This window comes from Canis aureus, chromosome 26 (genome assembly GCF_053574225.1).
Source record: "Canis aureus isolate CA01 chromosome 26, VMU_Caureus_v.1.0, whole genome shotgun sequence".
Taxonomy (NCBI): domain Eukaryota; kingdom Metazoa; phylum Chordata; class Mammalia; order Carnivora; family Canidae; genus Canis; species Canis aureus.
Genome location: NC_135636.1, coordinates 6,009,715 through 6,026,668, shown reverse-complemented (window position 1 = coordinate 6,026,668; position 16,954 = coordinate 6,009,715). Strand labels below are relative to the sequence as shown.

The window sequence follows — 16,954 nt, the reverse complement described above, 5'->3', positions numbered from 1 at the left end:
TGATCAAACACCACTTAGATTTGGAATTCTTCCTCAGACCTGGATATACAATAATGTGAACAGAAAGCAAGACTATACAATTGACCCACAGCCCTTGTTTCATAAGGTTTACTCTGATTCTAAATGCTGGAGGACAGTTCATATAGCTGACTGATTTGTTTATATGATCCCAGCATCTTTCTCAGAGTGGGGCTGTGGTTTCCCAGTTGTTTTGAGAATTTCAAGTTCTGATGAGCCCTATAAGCAGAGATACTAATCTCCCATGGGACAGGGAATGAGGAGGAAGGGGAGGGACTGGGACCCTCCCCCAGTGCCCTGGGCTCCAAGATGCCCCAGAAAGGGTTTTTGACTCTATCCTAAAAGTGTGTTTTGGGAAAATCTCCCTCCTAGAGCAGTGAGCTGTAGTAAGTCAGTTTGCTAGCTACTTAGAAGCAGACCCTTTTGGGGATCCCTGGGTGGCGCAGCGGTTTGGCGCCTGCCTTTGGCCCAGGGCGCGATCCTGGAGACCCAGGATCGAATCCCACGTCGGGCTCCCGGTGCATGGAGCCTGCTTCTCCCTCTGCCTGTGTCTCTGCCTCTCTCTCTCTCTCTGTGACTATCATAAATAAATTAAAAAAATTAAAAAAAAAAAAGAAGCAGACCCTTTTGAAAAATGAAGTCCAGTAGTAAGGACAAATCTCTCTCCTCTGGACCCCTAGCACAACTCACATGTACCTTCTTTGCCGGCACACATCAAGTTTTTCCTTCACATGTAGCTACTGCGGACTTTGGCTGTCTGTCATCGTGCCATACTCCTAAAGGCAACATTGCTCAATCTGTTATCTCAGGGAGGGCGCTGTGCAGAGTAGCCACGCTCCCACACACCCCAAAGCTGTCAGCCACATCCAGGATGGATGTGGAAATCTCCAATTGCATCTTTGCAACAGTAACTACGCAGATTCAAGCTGAGCAATTCAGCATTGTCCGGATGTATAAAAATATCCGAATATTTGATCAGACTCAATTGTCCTCTGACTTCTGCTGTGTGAAGATTTTCAGACCACTGAATATAAAATTTGGCCAGTGCCACCATCTGAGGAAAAGGAGCTGAGGAAATGTGTGTCTTATAAAGGTGATATTTCTAATCTCCAACAGAGATTAAAATGATTTAATACTGCATGAGACCTTGGTATGTGGAAATGATTGTTTGAATTTGAGCCACAGACTGAGACCCCTCGTGACTACCGTGTTTAGATATCTCAGAGGGCAGATAAAGCCAAACCATTCACAGGAAGGACACACAGCTGGGACTCGAGAGATGCCCCCAAGAAGAACTGTTTCTTTAACACATCCCAACAAATAATCCTATAGTGTGTTTCAAAACACATAGACACAAGTCCTATGTATGAAGTTGTTATGGTTACAGAAGAAAACATAAATATTTGTGCATACAGACATAACATGAAGTCCTTCTACAGTGAAAATAATCTCCTCTGGAAAGATCTTTGAAAGTGAGAGATGGTGCCGTGAGCAGATATAGCTAGCCATGGGGTGTGGAGCAGCCTTTCAAGGTGTCTCCTGGCATTTGCATCGTTTGTGAGCCCTGTTTAATGACATAAATGAGGGGGTTGGGGAAAGTGCGTAGTAAACAGACAAAAGCCCAAGAGCACTCTGTTATTTGTTTATTTCCTACATGTGACGTCATAAGCAAGAGTTTTGCCTGTGTTCTAGTTTGTCTCCAATAAATAAATAACTATGTACAAATGTGCTGAGTTTACAAAATAGAGGAAAACCTTTGTTTTATAAAAGATACACCTGTATGATACATCTTCCCCATACAGTGAAGCATGATCCCTTCCTAGCTTCGTTGAGCCAACAACCCTTTGAGCCAACAACCCCTCAAGGTGTACCTCTATCAGAGAGCAAAGCTATATACATCAAAAATTCCTCAGTTTCTTGAGAATACAGGCCTGACTTGGCCTTCTGCTTATTACTGATCCATATGTAATGTATTCCAGAAAGTTGGAAGCTGTCCAAAACAGTTCTTCTCAAGCTAGACTGGGCAGACCCCTGCAGATCTTGTTGAAATACAGATTTTCATGCAGCCCAACTTTCTGCATTTTAACCAGCTGCCAGGGGCAGCTCCCACTGCTTGTCCAGGAACCGTGTTCTAAGAGGCCAGGGTTAGAAGGTCACTCAGAAGTGGGAGAAATTCTCAAGGGCTTGATCAAGGTGAAGCCTGAATTGAGCATGTGCCAGGCTCCATCCCCAAGTTCCCAAATCCCCCCAAACCCAGCAGAACTGGCTTTGTTTCCGAGCACACATTATAAGAAGAATAAGACTCAAAATGGTAACTGGCATGAATTGTGCAGCTCAGAACTTTCTTAAACCATTTCCTGGGAGGTGCTTCATCCCTGTCTTAATCTAGAGCAATCATGAGAACATTTTCAACATTGTCCAAGATAGCCAGTAATAACATCAATTATAATAATGGGAAAAAGAAACATAAGAAACTTAACAACAATACGGATCTTTCAGTTCAAATGAAAACGACAATAAAACCCAGACTCATTGTTTAAAAAATAAAAATAAAAAAACTCCTTGGGTTGAATTTCTATAATGCAACATTAGTTCAATGAATGCCTCTCACATCTTAACTCTTATTAAAGTGATATTACCCTGAAAGCCTGAAATTTCAGGAATAAACTAGCAAATCTGGTTCAAGAGCACATAAATTCCCAACCAGCCTGATTGTAGTGTTTTGGATTCTGTTTCACACAGGAGTTTTGCAGAGGCACACGTGGAAGAGCAGAAGGGCTGTGGCCAGGGAGGGAAACTCCAGGCAGGCTGGCTGAGTCCCAGCAAGGGGAGAAATGGGAGGAATAAAGAAGGGGTCTGGGCTTCAGCAATGCGAGAGAGTGCTGGGAAAACCACCATAGGGGGCTTAACTGTCCCCCAAAGAGTGGAAATAGATAAATATACAGATAGGGAAGGGGGAAGTGAGGAAAGGAGGGAGGGAGGGAGGGAGGGAGGGAGGGAGGGAGGGATACAAAGTGGGGACTGGAGTCATACAGTAGGGGAAACAAAGCAAAAAACCAAAGGGAAAAGCAGCCATCCTAAATACTTAAAAAATAAATACCTTGGTCATTATCCACACCTTGATCACACTCACTAGTTCACAGGATCATAAGTCTGACCCAAAGCTTGCCAGCCAAGGAGGCTCACCGGTCATGTGCCCCTGGGGGAGGGCATGGTACACTCCGTAGTCTGTGACTTCGTTACAAATTGCCATCTCTGCCCAGCTGTCTGATGATGATGTCCTGGAAGTTTCTGGGGAGCTTGTTCCTTCCAACCACCACTCCCCAGCCAAGTGTGGAATCAGCAAAAGAAGCGGGGCAGGATCTTCTCCAGTTCCAATACCAGCTAAAGTGCTCCTGAGTAGGTGGCCAGGGAGCAAGGCTGGGGGAGGGGGAGAGGCAGAGGAGGGAGGGAAAGACCCAGCTACAGCCAGGGGCAGGGAAGAGGCCTCTTAGAGTTTCTGAGGCATCTGCTCAGTCCGCACGTGCTGCAGCACCACCTCCTTGGCTGGGGCACCGCACTTGTACTCCAGCTCGGCCCTGGGGGCGCCTTGCTTCTTCCGCAGGTGGCACAGGAGTGCCAAAAGCGCCACCACCAGAGACAGGCTGGCGATGGAGATGCCAATGAGCACTCCAGAATGCACGGGCCCTACCGGTGAGGGGGTGGGGGTGACGCCTGGAGTCGGGGTGACTGGGGGCTCCCCAGAGCCGCTGTCGCTGTCACCATCAGGGTCACTGATGATGCGGCCACAGTCCGTGGCCACCTGGCCTGCTAAGGGCGAGTCAGGCCCGCAGATGCACTCGTAGGTGCCCGGGAGGTTGCGGCAGGCCTCGGGGCACTCTCCGTTTTCGCACTCGTCGATGTCCGCGCACATGAAGCCGTCATCCAGGATGTAGCCTTCGGGGCACTGGCAGGAAGTTGGGCTGTTGGGGTCGCAGTCCGCTGGGCACGCGGTCTGGTTGCAGAACATCTGGCACCTGTGAGGGTCGTGCGGGACAGGCGCGAAGCCCTCGGCGCAGATGCAGCGATAGTCGGTCTGGCTCACGGGCTGGCACTGGTACTCACACTTGCTCCCGAAGCACGGGTCCACGGGCTCCACGCACTCGTTGTCCACCAGCTCGTAGCCGGGGTAGCAATGGCATTCGAAGGCGCCCCGCGTGTTGACGCAGAGCTGCGGGCACAGACTGGGCACCTGGATACAGTCGTCCACGTCCTCACACCGGTGCTGGTCGGCAGCCAGCTGGTACCCCGTCTCGCACATGCACAAGTAGGAGCCCGGCACGCTGGCGTTGGGAATGCAGAAATGCTCGCACAGTTTATGGCACGAGTGCTCCGCAAACGTAGCGCAGGAGCGCCCGTCGGCCTGCAGGTAGGTGTCAGCCGGGCAGAGGCAGCGCGGCGCCCCGGCACTTGCGCTGCACGCGCGCTGGCAGCCGCCGTTCTCCACGCTGCAGTCCCAGGCGCCCGGCGCCTCCCGGCCCCAGCGCGCCTCGGCCTCCCCCCGCGGCGCCGCGCACGCCAGCTGCACCCCGAAGGGCGCGACGGCGGCGGAGCTGCCCGCCGGCAGCGCCTGGAAGTCCGCGCCCCGGGCCCCGAACGGGGTGCTGTAGGTGACCGACACGCCGGCGGCCGCCGCGGCGCGGGCGTCCACGAGCAGGGGCCTGCAGGAGGCCGCGAAGTGGAACTCGCAGAGGAAACCGTCGGCCTCCGCCGCGCACCGCTGCTCCTCCCAGGCGGGCTCGCCGGGCGCCGGGGCCGCGGCGTCCGAGACCGCGACGCACAGGGGAGCGCACGGCGGGCCCGCGGGGCCGACGTGGGGCCGCGCCCACCTGCTGTAGCTGGTGCGGTTGTCGCCGGTGACCCACTGGAAGCCGCGCAAGGGCCCGCCTTGCCCCGGGTCGCTGCAGCCGCGCCGGAGCTGCAGGCCGATCCAGAGGCGGGGGCCGTCGCCGCCGCCGTCGCCGCTCAGTAGCAGGGAAATGACATCCGCCGCCACGGAGGAGCGCACGGTCATCAGGTGGCCCCCCAGCCCCTCGCAGGTCTGGCTGGCGGCGAGAAAGGTCGCGGGGCCTCGGAAGAGCTGGAAGCAGTCGTGCTCCACGCACTGGCTGCTGCGTGGCTGGGGCTGCGCGGGCGTGGGGAGCCCCAGGCCAGCGGGCGCCAGCACGCCGAGGAGCAGGACGCGCAGCATGCTGGCGGGGCGCGCGGCGAGCAGGCGCGGGGGGCGCAGGCGCCGCGCGGGGGCGAGAGCCCGGCCTGGGCGGAGGGGCGCGGGGCGCGGGGCGCGGGGCGCGGGGCGCGGCTGGCGACTGCCTCTCGCGGGGGTCCCGGCGCACACGCGTCCCGCCGCCGCGCGCAGCCCCGGCGAGGCGGCCTCTGACAGCCGGCGGCCCGGGACCGGCTTTATACGTGCGCGCCCTCCCGGCGGGACGTCCGGGGAAGGGAAGGAAGTGCCCGGTGGGAAGGGCTGGGGCCGCGTTCTCGGATTACTGGGTTCTCCGGCGCCTTGTGCCCGCCCTCGCGCCCGGGATCGCCTCGCGGGTGAGTAAGCCGGGCCGGGCGCTGGGGTCCCCCGCTGGCCGCCTGCGCCCCGGAGACGGCGCCCGCCCTTCTCTGGGGCCCCCGGGCCGCGGTCCGACCCAACCTCTCAGGCCCCCTTCCCGGTCTTACAAAGGTACCGTCACCGCCGCTGTCGGGGCAGGCGGGAGAGGAGGGCGGGGGGGGGGGGTGCCCGGGACCCGCTGGGCTCGGGGGCGGCGCCGACGCGGACGAGGATTTCGGGAGGAGCCGCCGAGGGCGTGGACTTCCCTGCGGAAGCAGCCGCGGGGAGGGAACCGGACCCTCCGGGCCCCGGGACACAGGCTGCAGCCGGCGCGAGGAGGGGCGGGAAGGACCGGCGAACCTCGGGTCCCGGAGCGCGGGCCGCCCGCCTCGCCCCCTGCCCCGTGGGAGTCGCAGGACCCGGCCGGGCGCGGGCTCTTGTGGCCCCGCGGGAGCCGCGGCAGCGAGTGCCCGAGCGGGCGCGTTAGTGTGTTTGTGCTTGTGCGCGGCTCCCCTCGGGACGGGCCGTCACGCAGCCCAGACCGGGTCCTCCGGGGGCCGGCGGGGGTCGAGCCCACCCTCCTCGCCTCCGCGGAGGCTGCGCGGGCCGGAGAGACCGAGCGGTGCCAGGTGCGTCCCGCTGCCCCCGCGCTGCGGCAGGCGGCTCTGCGGCCCGACCGGGGGGGGGGGGGGCACGGGGAGGAGAGGGGATCTGTCACTTTCGCGACCTTTTCCGCTTATTCACTCAGCAAGAATGTGGGGCGTGGGCCCAAAGCACGACATTGACAAGCTTTTCTTTTTTTTTTAAGCCCTGTGCCTCTGCTCTGTGCTCGCTCACAACCTGGCGCCAGAGGGCGGCGCTGTTGAACTCTACACAAAGACCTAAAAGTCGGAGACCTCTAAATTTGGGCGGAAAAGAGTGATGGGTGAGGGGAATGTCGGTCGGGACCTCGCAGGGGGCTGGAAACTGGGTTCCCGGAAAGCCCCTCGAGGCTTCTACCCATTCTTAGCTGGGCGTCCGCCTCTTTGGTCCAGCAGAGCCCAGACTTGTGAGAGGGCAGATCAGTGTGGCGTCTACACAAGCGAAAGACAGCACCGGCACCCCCCCCCCCACCTCATTGTACTGGCGGATAGTGACCCAAGGTGTGGGGTGTGGACACTCAGAAAGCAGAGAGCGAAAGGGAGGAGGGACAGCGGTCCTTCCCTACACTCCCCTACACCCCAGGGTAGAGCCTGAGAGCTGGGGATGGCAGGGCCTCCTGAAAGCTAGGTAGGGAACCCAGCGCAGAGACTGATGTCTAAAGCACACTGGAATGGACGCCTCTGCACCTCCCCGAAGAGGAAGAAAAGACCAGCAGATTTGGAGAGACAGGTTGTCTCCAGGTGCCGGTCTGATACCCCACTGGCTTCCTGTGCTGAGCTGGGGTCTTGACTCACATGCACAGCCTGCCCAAGGAGGCTGGAGCTGGATCCCGGTTGCCTCAGGTGCCCTTGGCCCTAGGAGTGGGGCCTTCACATTGGGGCGGAGCCCTTGGGCATTTGCCATCATCACACAGGTCGCCCCTGAAAAATCTCAGAAAGTGAGCAATTGCCTGGATTCTTGAGACAAGAGAGGGGACAGAACCAGTTACACCCTTTGCTCAAACTTTACTAAGATTTTCAAGCCTGCCTGCCCTCAAAGGCTTGCTGCACACCAGGCTAGTTCGCTTTTTGCCATGGCTATCTTTAGTGGGGTGTCCTGTTTGAGTCTCCTTGAGCCATTACTTTGATGCCTTTTTGCATATTTTCAACTACCACCCTTCCTCTCTGCACCTCCTGCTTAAAGGGTGGGCCACTGCCTCTGTTTCCATGGGGATGATGCTAGCAGCTCCCTCTCCATGGCTAGCCCCTGGCCCTCCCACCTTCACTGAGTACTCACCAGTCCAGGCCCATTTTGCTGTTTCCTTGGAACAGCCCCCTTGAAGAACAACCCATCATCTCCTAGATACTGAAGCCAAAAACTTATTTTCTGCTTTTATCTTTTCTTGGTGTCTCTATGTTGTTTGCACTCTTGATCCCTGGCTATTTCCGCTCTCTTCCTCCCACAACTTCTGAGACACCGGACCTCCTGCTCCTCCTCTCCTCTACCTGCCAGGGGGGTGGCCCCTCTGCTCCTCTTGCCCCATGAGGGTGGCCAGTCCTCACAGTTCTGCCCATGGCCTTTGCCTCTTTACAACCCCCCCCTTTGTCTAAGTCACTTATTCCCACAGATGCTGCAGGTCCCAGCAAGAGGAGCCCCTGCTGACTGTCAGAGAAAAGCCTCCCTGTGTCTCACCTGCATCCCATGACTCCTGTCTTTTGGTCTACTGGGAAAGTTCTCTTCTTTGCCTCTTCTCCATCTACTGAAATCGCATCCTTCTTTTAAGGCACAGGTGACACGCTCTCCATCACAAATGTTTCTGAATAACCAAACCAGAACTGATTTCTCTGTGAAGTTCATAGGACTGTCAGCAATTTAGCACTTACCACACCTTTCTTGCTTTACAAGTAAGCATGTTCTTTTTAATCATGCTCTTTGTTAGACTTACAATCTAGTTTCCGGGGGTGGAGAATAACTCTTACACATCTTTGTATCCCCATCCAGCCTACAGCATGTTTTGTTTGCAGGCAGTGCTCAATGTTGTGCCCAAGATTGCGAATCCGAGAAACCACCGAGGAGCCGACACCGATGCAGTCACACGAGGGTTTATTTACAAGCTTGGGCTTGGGTCCAAGTGCACCCGACACAGCGGAGCAGGGACTTGGACCCCGAGACTAAGAGGCGTAGCAGCTTTATAGGGGCCAGTGGCCCATGGGATACGCAGAAAGTTGCACAGTCATGTCGGTCCACACGCAGGTGGCCGATAGAATTACACCTTACCCTATAGGATCCACTTGAGCTGGCCTATTACTTTGGTCAGAATCCGCGCGCAGTTTTGGCGGGCACAGAGCAGGGTTACATTGTTATGAGCCGATTTCCGATTAGGGTGTGCCCAGCGGCCTGACTAGGGTGGGGCAGCGCCTTAAGCAATAAGCAGGTCATGTGGGGGTCATAGGGGAGGTGGCGGGTGTAGCCCAAAATGGAGTTAGTCCTACTCTGCTTGTCCAGGGGTAGGGGATTTTTGTTAAATTTCCTGGGTCCCACACTCAAGGAGTTGTTTGAGGACCTCTTGAAAGTGCTCCTTTCTGCCCTGGTTCCAGGATGACTTCCTCCTATTAACCTGCAAACACAAGGATGGGGGGGCCTTAGAGCCTTACGGTTAGGAGTGGGGGCTTTGCAGCCAGCTTGACTGGATCAGAGTTCCAGCTCCATCATTTATAAGTTGTGTCACATCTGGCAAGTAGCTCGGCCTCTCTGTGCCTCAGTTTCCTCAACTGTGTGGTGGGGAATCCTAACAGTCACTGCTAACAAAGTGTTACTATGAGGATTGTGTGAGTTATATATGTAAAGCATTTAGAAGGGCTGAACTGTAGTGAACTCTCAACAGATGTTAGCTAGAAAAGGATATACTCAGGTTTCTAGAATTTGAATTCAGCTGATGATTGTGTTCAACAGTCAGCATGGTTCCTGATCACAGCAGAGACTCACTAAATATCTGCTGGATGAGATTCTGTTCAGCTGAGCATTTTTACCAATAATAACAATTAAAAAAAAAAAAAGCAAGGAAAAAATAAGTTCACAGGCCAGTAGGAATAGGGAAGGAATTGAAGACAGCCCTGGAGGCAAGCCCTGCACCCCTGTGCACCTGGAGGGCTCTCATAAAGCCTCTGGCTAACTCCCCATTTGCCCTGGAGGCATCCGTTGTTAATTCCTCATTTTCCAGGTTTGGAAACTGAAGGTCAGGGAGAATAAATGACGTCCCAAGGCCAGGCAGCTAGTCAGTGGCGAAACTAAGAATCTCCAGCTCACGTAGGATGAGAGAATGAGAATATACAGTACATGAAAGCCCTGATTTTGCCAATTACCAGTTGCTAGAGTTTGGTTAAGTTACTTAAATCTCTGATTTTCTCCCCCCAGATTGGAGATACGATATCTAATTTATAGGGTTGTTATGGAAATTAGGAAATTTACATACAGGGACTGTTCTCCTTTCTCGTAACATAGCAGCTCTTCAACAAATACAGCTGTTACTACTGGTGAATGTTGTAAAGAAAGAAACAAAGAGTAGTCCGGATGCAAAAGGGGGCCCCAGGGAAATGTGCTGCCCCAGACATACGTCAGTCAAAGATCTTTTTCAAGTGTGGGAGGCAGCTTTTTTCTTAAAATATTGAAAAGAACTGTCTGATTCCAACACAAGCACTTGTTGAAAAGCCACCTATCAGAATGCATGATTCCAGTTGCTAAGGACATTGAGATAGTGAAGAAAAATGATTGACTACTAATTGTTGTTGGTGAAAAAAGTTCCAGGCCCCTTGGATGGAAATTGCTGTTGGAAGCATGTGAGAATGGGGGGATGACACTGTTCAATATGATGGGCACTATTCACTTATGATCATTTAAACTTAAACTCATTAAAATTAAAGTTTAAAATTCATTTCCTTAGTCTCACTAGCCACATGTCAAGTGCACAATGGTCTAATGTCCACCAGATTGGACAGTACGAAGAGAGAACATTTGATCATTAGCAAAATTTCTATTAGATGGTGCTGGTCTACACAGATAACGTCACCTCAAGGAAGCCATTGGTGGGGGCACATGAGTGGCCCCTTCTTAGATTCAAAGGGTAGTGTTTCACAGCAACTGTTTCCAAGGTAATGGTTTTCAAAACCACAGTCAGAATCTAGAAGGGAAAGGAAATATTAAGACGAGTGTTCTCTTCATTATTAGTACTTGACTAATAAATACATCAATATTATTTTTAACCTTGGTTTTAATTATAATCATTTCGATATTAGGAAATTATTTATATTTATTTATTTATTTATTTATTTATTTTATTTTTTTTAGGAAATTATTTATATTTATAAAGGTAAATTTATAAGCCACAACAATTCTAAAATGCAGACATAAAAATTAAGTGTCTGTGGCTATTCAGCAATATATTAATCTAAGCATGGAAAATAAATGCCTGATAAGCAAATGTTTTTCAACAAACAGCACTATGGCACTATGGCAGAGCAAATATTCTACTAAATTTTGGCTCTCATGCAGGCTTTATTTCAGAAGCAAGGAAAAAAAAATGATAGTCCTTTATTGGCTCATTGTTTTATAAAAGAAAATATGTTACATCTACAAAAAACCCATAGCTGATATTATACTTATGGGTGAAAGACTGGAAGCCTTTCCCCTAAGATCAGAAGTAAGACAAAGATATCCCCTCTTGCCACTGCTATTCAAGTGTTCTGGAGATTCTCACTAGAACAGTTAAGCTTGGAAATGAAATGAAAGACATCCAGATTAGAAAAAAAAAAAAAAAAAGAAATTATCTGTATTCATTAATGACATTATCTTGTCTGTACATGGAAAATCCTAAGGGGGGCAGCCCTGGTGGCCCAGTGGTTTAGTGCCACCTTCAGCCCCGGGGTGTGATCCTAGAGACACGGGATTGAGTTCCACGTCAGGCTCCTTGCATGGAGCCTGCTTCTCCCTCTGCCTGTGTCTCTGCCTCTCTCTCTCTCTGTGTGTGTCTGTCAGGAATAAATAAATAAAATATTTAACAAAAAAAAAAAAAAAAAAGAAAATCCTAAGGAAAATATTTAAAAACTCTAAGAACTAATAAATTTGTTTAGCAATTGCAGGATACAACATCAATATACAAAAATCAATTGTATTCTCAAACAGTAACAATGCACAAACTGAAAATGAAGTCAAGAAGGCAATTCTATTTACAATAGTATCAAAAAGAATAAAAAAATACTTAGGGAATAAATTTAACAAGAGAAGTATAAAATGTATACAGTTGACCCTAGCTAGAACAACCACACACCCCCACACCACCCCCCCACCCCCGCAGTCAAAAATTTGCATATAGCTTTTGACTGCCCAAAGCTTTACTGCTAATGGCCTACTGTCAACTATAAGTCTTACCAATAACATAAATAGTCATTAGCACATATTTTGTATGTTACCTGTATTATATGCTGAATTCTTACAATAAAGTAAGCTGGAGAAAAAAGTTATTAAGAAAATCATAAGGAAAATACATTTACAGTCCTATACTGTATTTATCACAAACACACACACAAAATCCTCATATAGGTGGGCCTGTGTAGTTCAAACCTTGATTGTTTCAGGGGTCTGTTGTACTCTAGGAACTACAAAGCAATGTTGAAAAAAACTATTTAGACCTAAATAAATGAAAAGCCATCCTATATTTATGGATCAGAAGACTTAACATGGTTTAAGACAGATGTCAATGCTCCCAAAAGGGATCTACAATTCAGTGCAATCCCTATAAAAACCTCTGCCAATTTCTTTGCAGAGATTTTCACGCTGATCTTAAAATTCACTTAGAAATTCAAGGGATTCTAAATAGCTCAAACAATCTTGGAAAGAGAAACAAAACAGAAGGACTCACTTCCTGACTTCAAAATTTACTACAAAACTACAATGGATACACATAAAATGAAGAGTCCAAAAAGAACCCTCATATTTATGATCAGTTCATTTCCACTGAGTACCAACAAAATTACATGGGAGAAAGAACAGTCTCTTTATTAACAAATGGTTAATACAGATCTCCATATTAACAAATGGTGATGGGATAACTGGATATCTGCATGAGATACGATCAGACCCCTACTTCACGTCATATACAAAAATTAACTCAAAGTTGATAAAAGATCTAAATGTAAGAACTAAAACTAGAGAAGTCTTAGTAGAAAACAGGTGTAAATCGTCATGGCCTTAGATTAGTGAATGATTCTTAAATATAACACTAAAAGCACAAGCAACAAAAGAAAATAAATTGCATATTATCAAAATTAAAAATGTTTGTGCTTCAAAGTGAAAAGACACCAAATGGGAGAATGGGAAAAATATTTGCATGATAAAGGACTCATCTCCAGAACATATAAAGAACTACTATGAGTCAACACTAAAAAGGAAACTAACTCAATTAAAATATAGGCAAAGACCTGAATGACCATTAATGGCCAATAAGTACATGAAAACATGCTCAACACCATTAGCCATCAGGGAAATGCAAATCAGAACCACAGTGAGATGCCATTTCACTGCCACTGGAGCAGCTAGAATCAAAAAGACAGGATATAACAAATGTTGACAAGGATGTGGAAAAATTGGGATCCTCATACCTGCTGGGGGAAATGTAGAGTGGTACAGCCACTTTGGAAAGCAACTTGGTAGTTCCGCAAAATATTAAACGTACAGTTACCATATGATCTAATAATCCTACTCCTAGGTATCAACCAAAGAAGAAATAGAACATGTCCACACAAAATCCAGTACACAAATGTTCGTAAGAGCATTATCCATTAGTTAAATGGTAGAAAGAACCCAGATGTCCCATCAGCTGGTGAATGAATGAATAAAATGCAGACTATCCATAGCATGGAATGTTATTCAGCAACAGAAAGACATGCCATACTGATTCATGCCAGCACATAGGCAAATCTTGAAAACATTATGCTATGTGAAAGGAGCTCATCACAAAAGGCCACATACTGTGTGATTCCATTTCCAGGAAATGTGCAGAATTGACAAATCTAGAGACACCAAAAGTAGATAACTGGTTGCCTAGAGATTGGGAGTGGGTGGGTGGGAAATTGGGGTATGCTAATGGGTATAGGTCTCTTTTGGGGTGATGAAAGTGTTCTAAAATTGATTTGGTGATAGTTGAACAACTCAGTAAATATACTAAAAGCCTTTGTACACTTTAAGTAAGTGAATCCTGTGTCATGTGGATTACACCATCAATCAAGGTATTAAGAAAATAAGAAATTATGCCACACCGCCATTTCATCAAGCATGGGAGCACCCAATGCACCTCTGAGCCTTTTCCCATCACCAAAGCTTTTATCATTTGAGGCGACAGATGGTACCAATAACTGCCAAGATTTTAAACAAAGCTGTGCCTCTATCATCTTGATGCATCTCCCCATAAGCCAAATGCAGCTCACAGGTGACTGGTGATCTGCTTAGAGTTGGTGGTCCAGTGTGGCCCACATTGGGACTAGAGAGGATTTTATGTTGTGGATCCCTGGGTCATCACATTGGTCTTCTCACTCAAGTGTCCGGATGTGCCCCCTCCTCTCAAGAAGTATTTTTTAAGCAAAGAGGAAAATAGCAAGACACACCAGAGGCCGGGCATGCTGGACAATATCCCCTTCGACAACATTGATCTGGTTGTGTGTCGTTATCTCTACTCTGGTCACAGATGGCGAGTAAAAGGTGAGTGGGCCTCTGTGCTATGGACCATCCTGCAGTTTAGCATTGAAGTCTGTGGACCCCTTCTCAGGATAACATTTTACATAAATGCATGTGATAAAATACACAGAATTATGAAGGGTACCAATCATTTTGAAATATAGTCAGAAGAATATCAAAAAGAAGCAATATGTGATATCAAATATAAATATTTCTTTATAGGTATTTAAAAATCACAAGACCTGGTGGTGTGTCACTTAAATACCATAATCTCAAAGTGATGATCCATGCAAACAAGCTGTTGAGAGATCTGTAATAACCACAGTGTGGTGTGAAGTATCTGTGATTTCAGTGCTGATATTTCTTTTTCAATAATGGTAGGATATGCTAAGTTCCAGGTAGAGATTAGTGAAAATAAGGATGTAATTTTTTCCCCTTTAAGTTCATGGAACCCCTGAATTAAAAACTGAATTTGGTTAATAATATACCACCTATTTTTTTGAAGTTTCATGTATTCAGAATGTATTTTGTGTCACTCTTAGCTCACTATTTTTGAAGCATTTAGTATAAGTGTCATCATTAAAAGAATACAGAGCTATCTCCATTAGTCAGATAAAAGCCTCTAGAACAATGTTTGGTCAAGGTGTATTTATGCTATTTTAGACTCTCCCTTTATTTTTTACATAGTATCTATTCATAGCAGATTTTGCTTTTATTGAAAACACAATACATAGTTGAAAGGAATGCACTGTCCTTGAAGACACTCCTCATGGGAGAGCTAAGAAATCCAAAAGCATTATTTGAAAAACATCAAATATGCTTCGACGTCTGGCAAACATTTCCTGTGGGATAAGTTCTTGTCTCAACTGCATTCAGGATGAGGGCTTAAAAGTGAAATATGTGTAGAGAACATACCTTACATAGGAAAATCAAAAAAAGAGGACATATTTTCATTAATGCTATGTGACAAAATTGTATTTTAATATGTACTTTAGATGTATCCCATGTAAGAAATCCAGCAACAAAAACACTTATCTGTCATAAAACTAACTGTATGTAATCTTTTCTGAGAATTAGAAACCTGAATATTTTGTTAGCCTACAAAGTATAGCTAATGAATTTTAATTCATACATCCAATGAATAGAAAGCTGTGGAAATAGATGATCTATGTGATTTAGAAAAACAAATAAATATCATTTAATATATAGCTTATATATGTGTATATTAATAAAATTATCTGTTGAAGCATAACAAATGATTTTCACTTTCCTCTATATTTTCTACAGCAAACATGTATTTCATAACTAAGGAGTTCCAATTCTTCATAAAGAAAGTAAAATTATTTTTTTGGCAATTGAAAGCTAGTGACTTTCAAAGTAATTTGGTTAATAACGTACCACCTATTTTTTTGAAGTTTCATGTAAAATAGAATGTATTTTGAGTCACTGTTAGCTCACTGCTTTTGAAGCATTTAATGAAAGTGTCTTCATCAGCATCATGGGAGAACCATCCTTGTGGACTTAAGAAGAACCTGGGTTTCTGCACCCCAGACCTCAGTGCACATGCTTCCCCAGACACATTTCACAAGTAAACAGATTGTATCACGGGGATTCAACAAGACCACGTGGTAGGGCCCTGTCCCAACTCAACTGCAATATAATTACCAGCTTTGTATTTATTTGCCACATCTTGAGGCTTTTGGTTTGAATTGTGGAAGGTGAGACGATCAGAGCACCAGGTTAGACCCAGGTATGGGAGGAATTTTGTGGAAGCAGGAGGAGGGCAACCTTTCTCTGTAGAAGGCCAGGTAGTAAATGCTTCAGGTTTCTCTGGCCCTTTGGTCTCTATTATATACACAACACCGTGGTTGTCGGTTGTCGCATGAGTGAGCCTGGGGGTATCCAGCACAATCTGCTATCTTCCCCAAGTAACTAATCTTCCCCAAGTTCAGTGATGTGAACAATCAATATTTGAACCACCCCTCCCCCATGATCTAGTCAAGTCGTTATTGAATAATATAGACCTGAGTTCTTGCACGGACTCACAGATGCTGGTGCAGGTAAATGGCTTATTTCCAATAACATCTGGTCAGTCAGGGTTTCAGACTAGCTACTACAGAGCTTCAGTGGCTGCAGTCCTGCAGGGTGGTTTGACAACTTTGGGTGATTTGGCTTCATCTTGAACTTGAGAAGGCAAGCCCTCTGGGAGTGAAGGAGTTGTAGAGAGCAGCTGTAAGGAGGGAGTTTACTCTGGGGTCAGGGTTGCCAACATTTGAGACCATCACTCAGAAATTCCACTTCTACCCACAGGCCTATGGGTGCTTGAGGCTTCATCAACCTTATAGGAGAGGGGAAAAGAAGTGGCTCCCCACTGAGGAAACTTCATATCCCACTCACCTGCATCTAGAGCTAGCCCACCCATGGAGAGATAGGGGAGCATTCAGTCCACACCCAAATCATTGGGAATATTTTCCAGACTGGGAATCATTCTGGAAGGGACTTTTGGGACATTTAGCTTCCCAGAGTCCTTTAAAGGGCTCTCCAGGAAAGGGGAATCACGGGATCCCTACTTGTCTCATTCCACAGGCAGTAGAGAAGAATGCTTTTCCTTGGAACTGCTTGTCACTTTTATGATCACTTCTGGTGACCAGCTGGCCACTGAAGAACCTCAGAGCCAACAGATGTAAGGGAGAAATCTGGCAGCGTCATTCACGGTGCAAATTTAAAACTCCAGCTGGTTCTATGGCAAGCAGATAAAAGCACACAGCTGAAAATAAAGTAAATTCAGAACTTGAAATACGCCATAGACACTCTGTAACTCTCTATTTTCCCACAGCGTGTGGGCTTTTACTCTTTTTCCTGTGGTCTTGAGCTTGGACATCATTTTCGTATTTTGCTTTGCAATCTCAAAGTAGTTTTTTTTGTTAGGAATTAAGCAATCTCTGAATCTAGGGAAAATAATGATTGAAAAAATGTATTTGACTTCCTAGTTCTCAAAAAGTGTTTGCT

General features: G+C 47.7%; 1 protein-coding gene and 1 long non-coding RNA gene across 4 annotated transcripts in view; one reads left to right on the top strand and one right to left on the bottom strand.

The window, feature by feature from the left end:
* Positions 1-1,646: 1,646 nt before the first annotated feature.
* On the bottom strand, positions 1,647-5,284 carry THBD (thrombomodulin). The gene has a single exon (XM_077871962.1). It carries the CDS (start codon positions 5,246-5,248, stop codon positions 3,509-3,511), a length of 1,740 nt encoding a protein of 579 aa, XP_077728088.1. The 5' UTR covers positions 5,249-5,284; the 3' UTR covers positions 1,647-3,508.
* Positions 5,285-5,392: 108 nt separating this feature from the next.
* The window catches only part of LOC144297824 (uncharacterized), a 48,260-nt gene continuing 36,698 nt past the window's right edge, over positions 5,393-16,954 (top strand). Inside the window, exon 1 of one of the 3 annotated variants that reach the window (XR_013364676.1) lies at positions 5,393-5,731. This is a non-coding gene — a long non-coding RNA (uncharacterized LOC144297824). The remainder of the gene's footprint in view (positions 5,732-16,954) is intronic. The other 2 variants (XR_013364677.1, XR_013364675.1) reach the window with 2 other exon arrangements.

Excerpts from the sequence above, each read along its gene's own strand:
- THBD (XM_077871962.1), bottom strand. The coding sequence starts at position 5,248 with ATGCTGCGCGTCCTGCTCCTCGGCGTGCTGGCGCCCGCTGGCCTGGGG.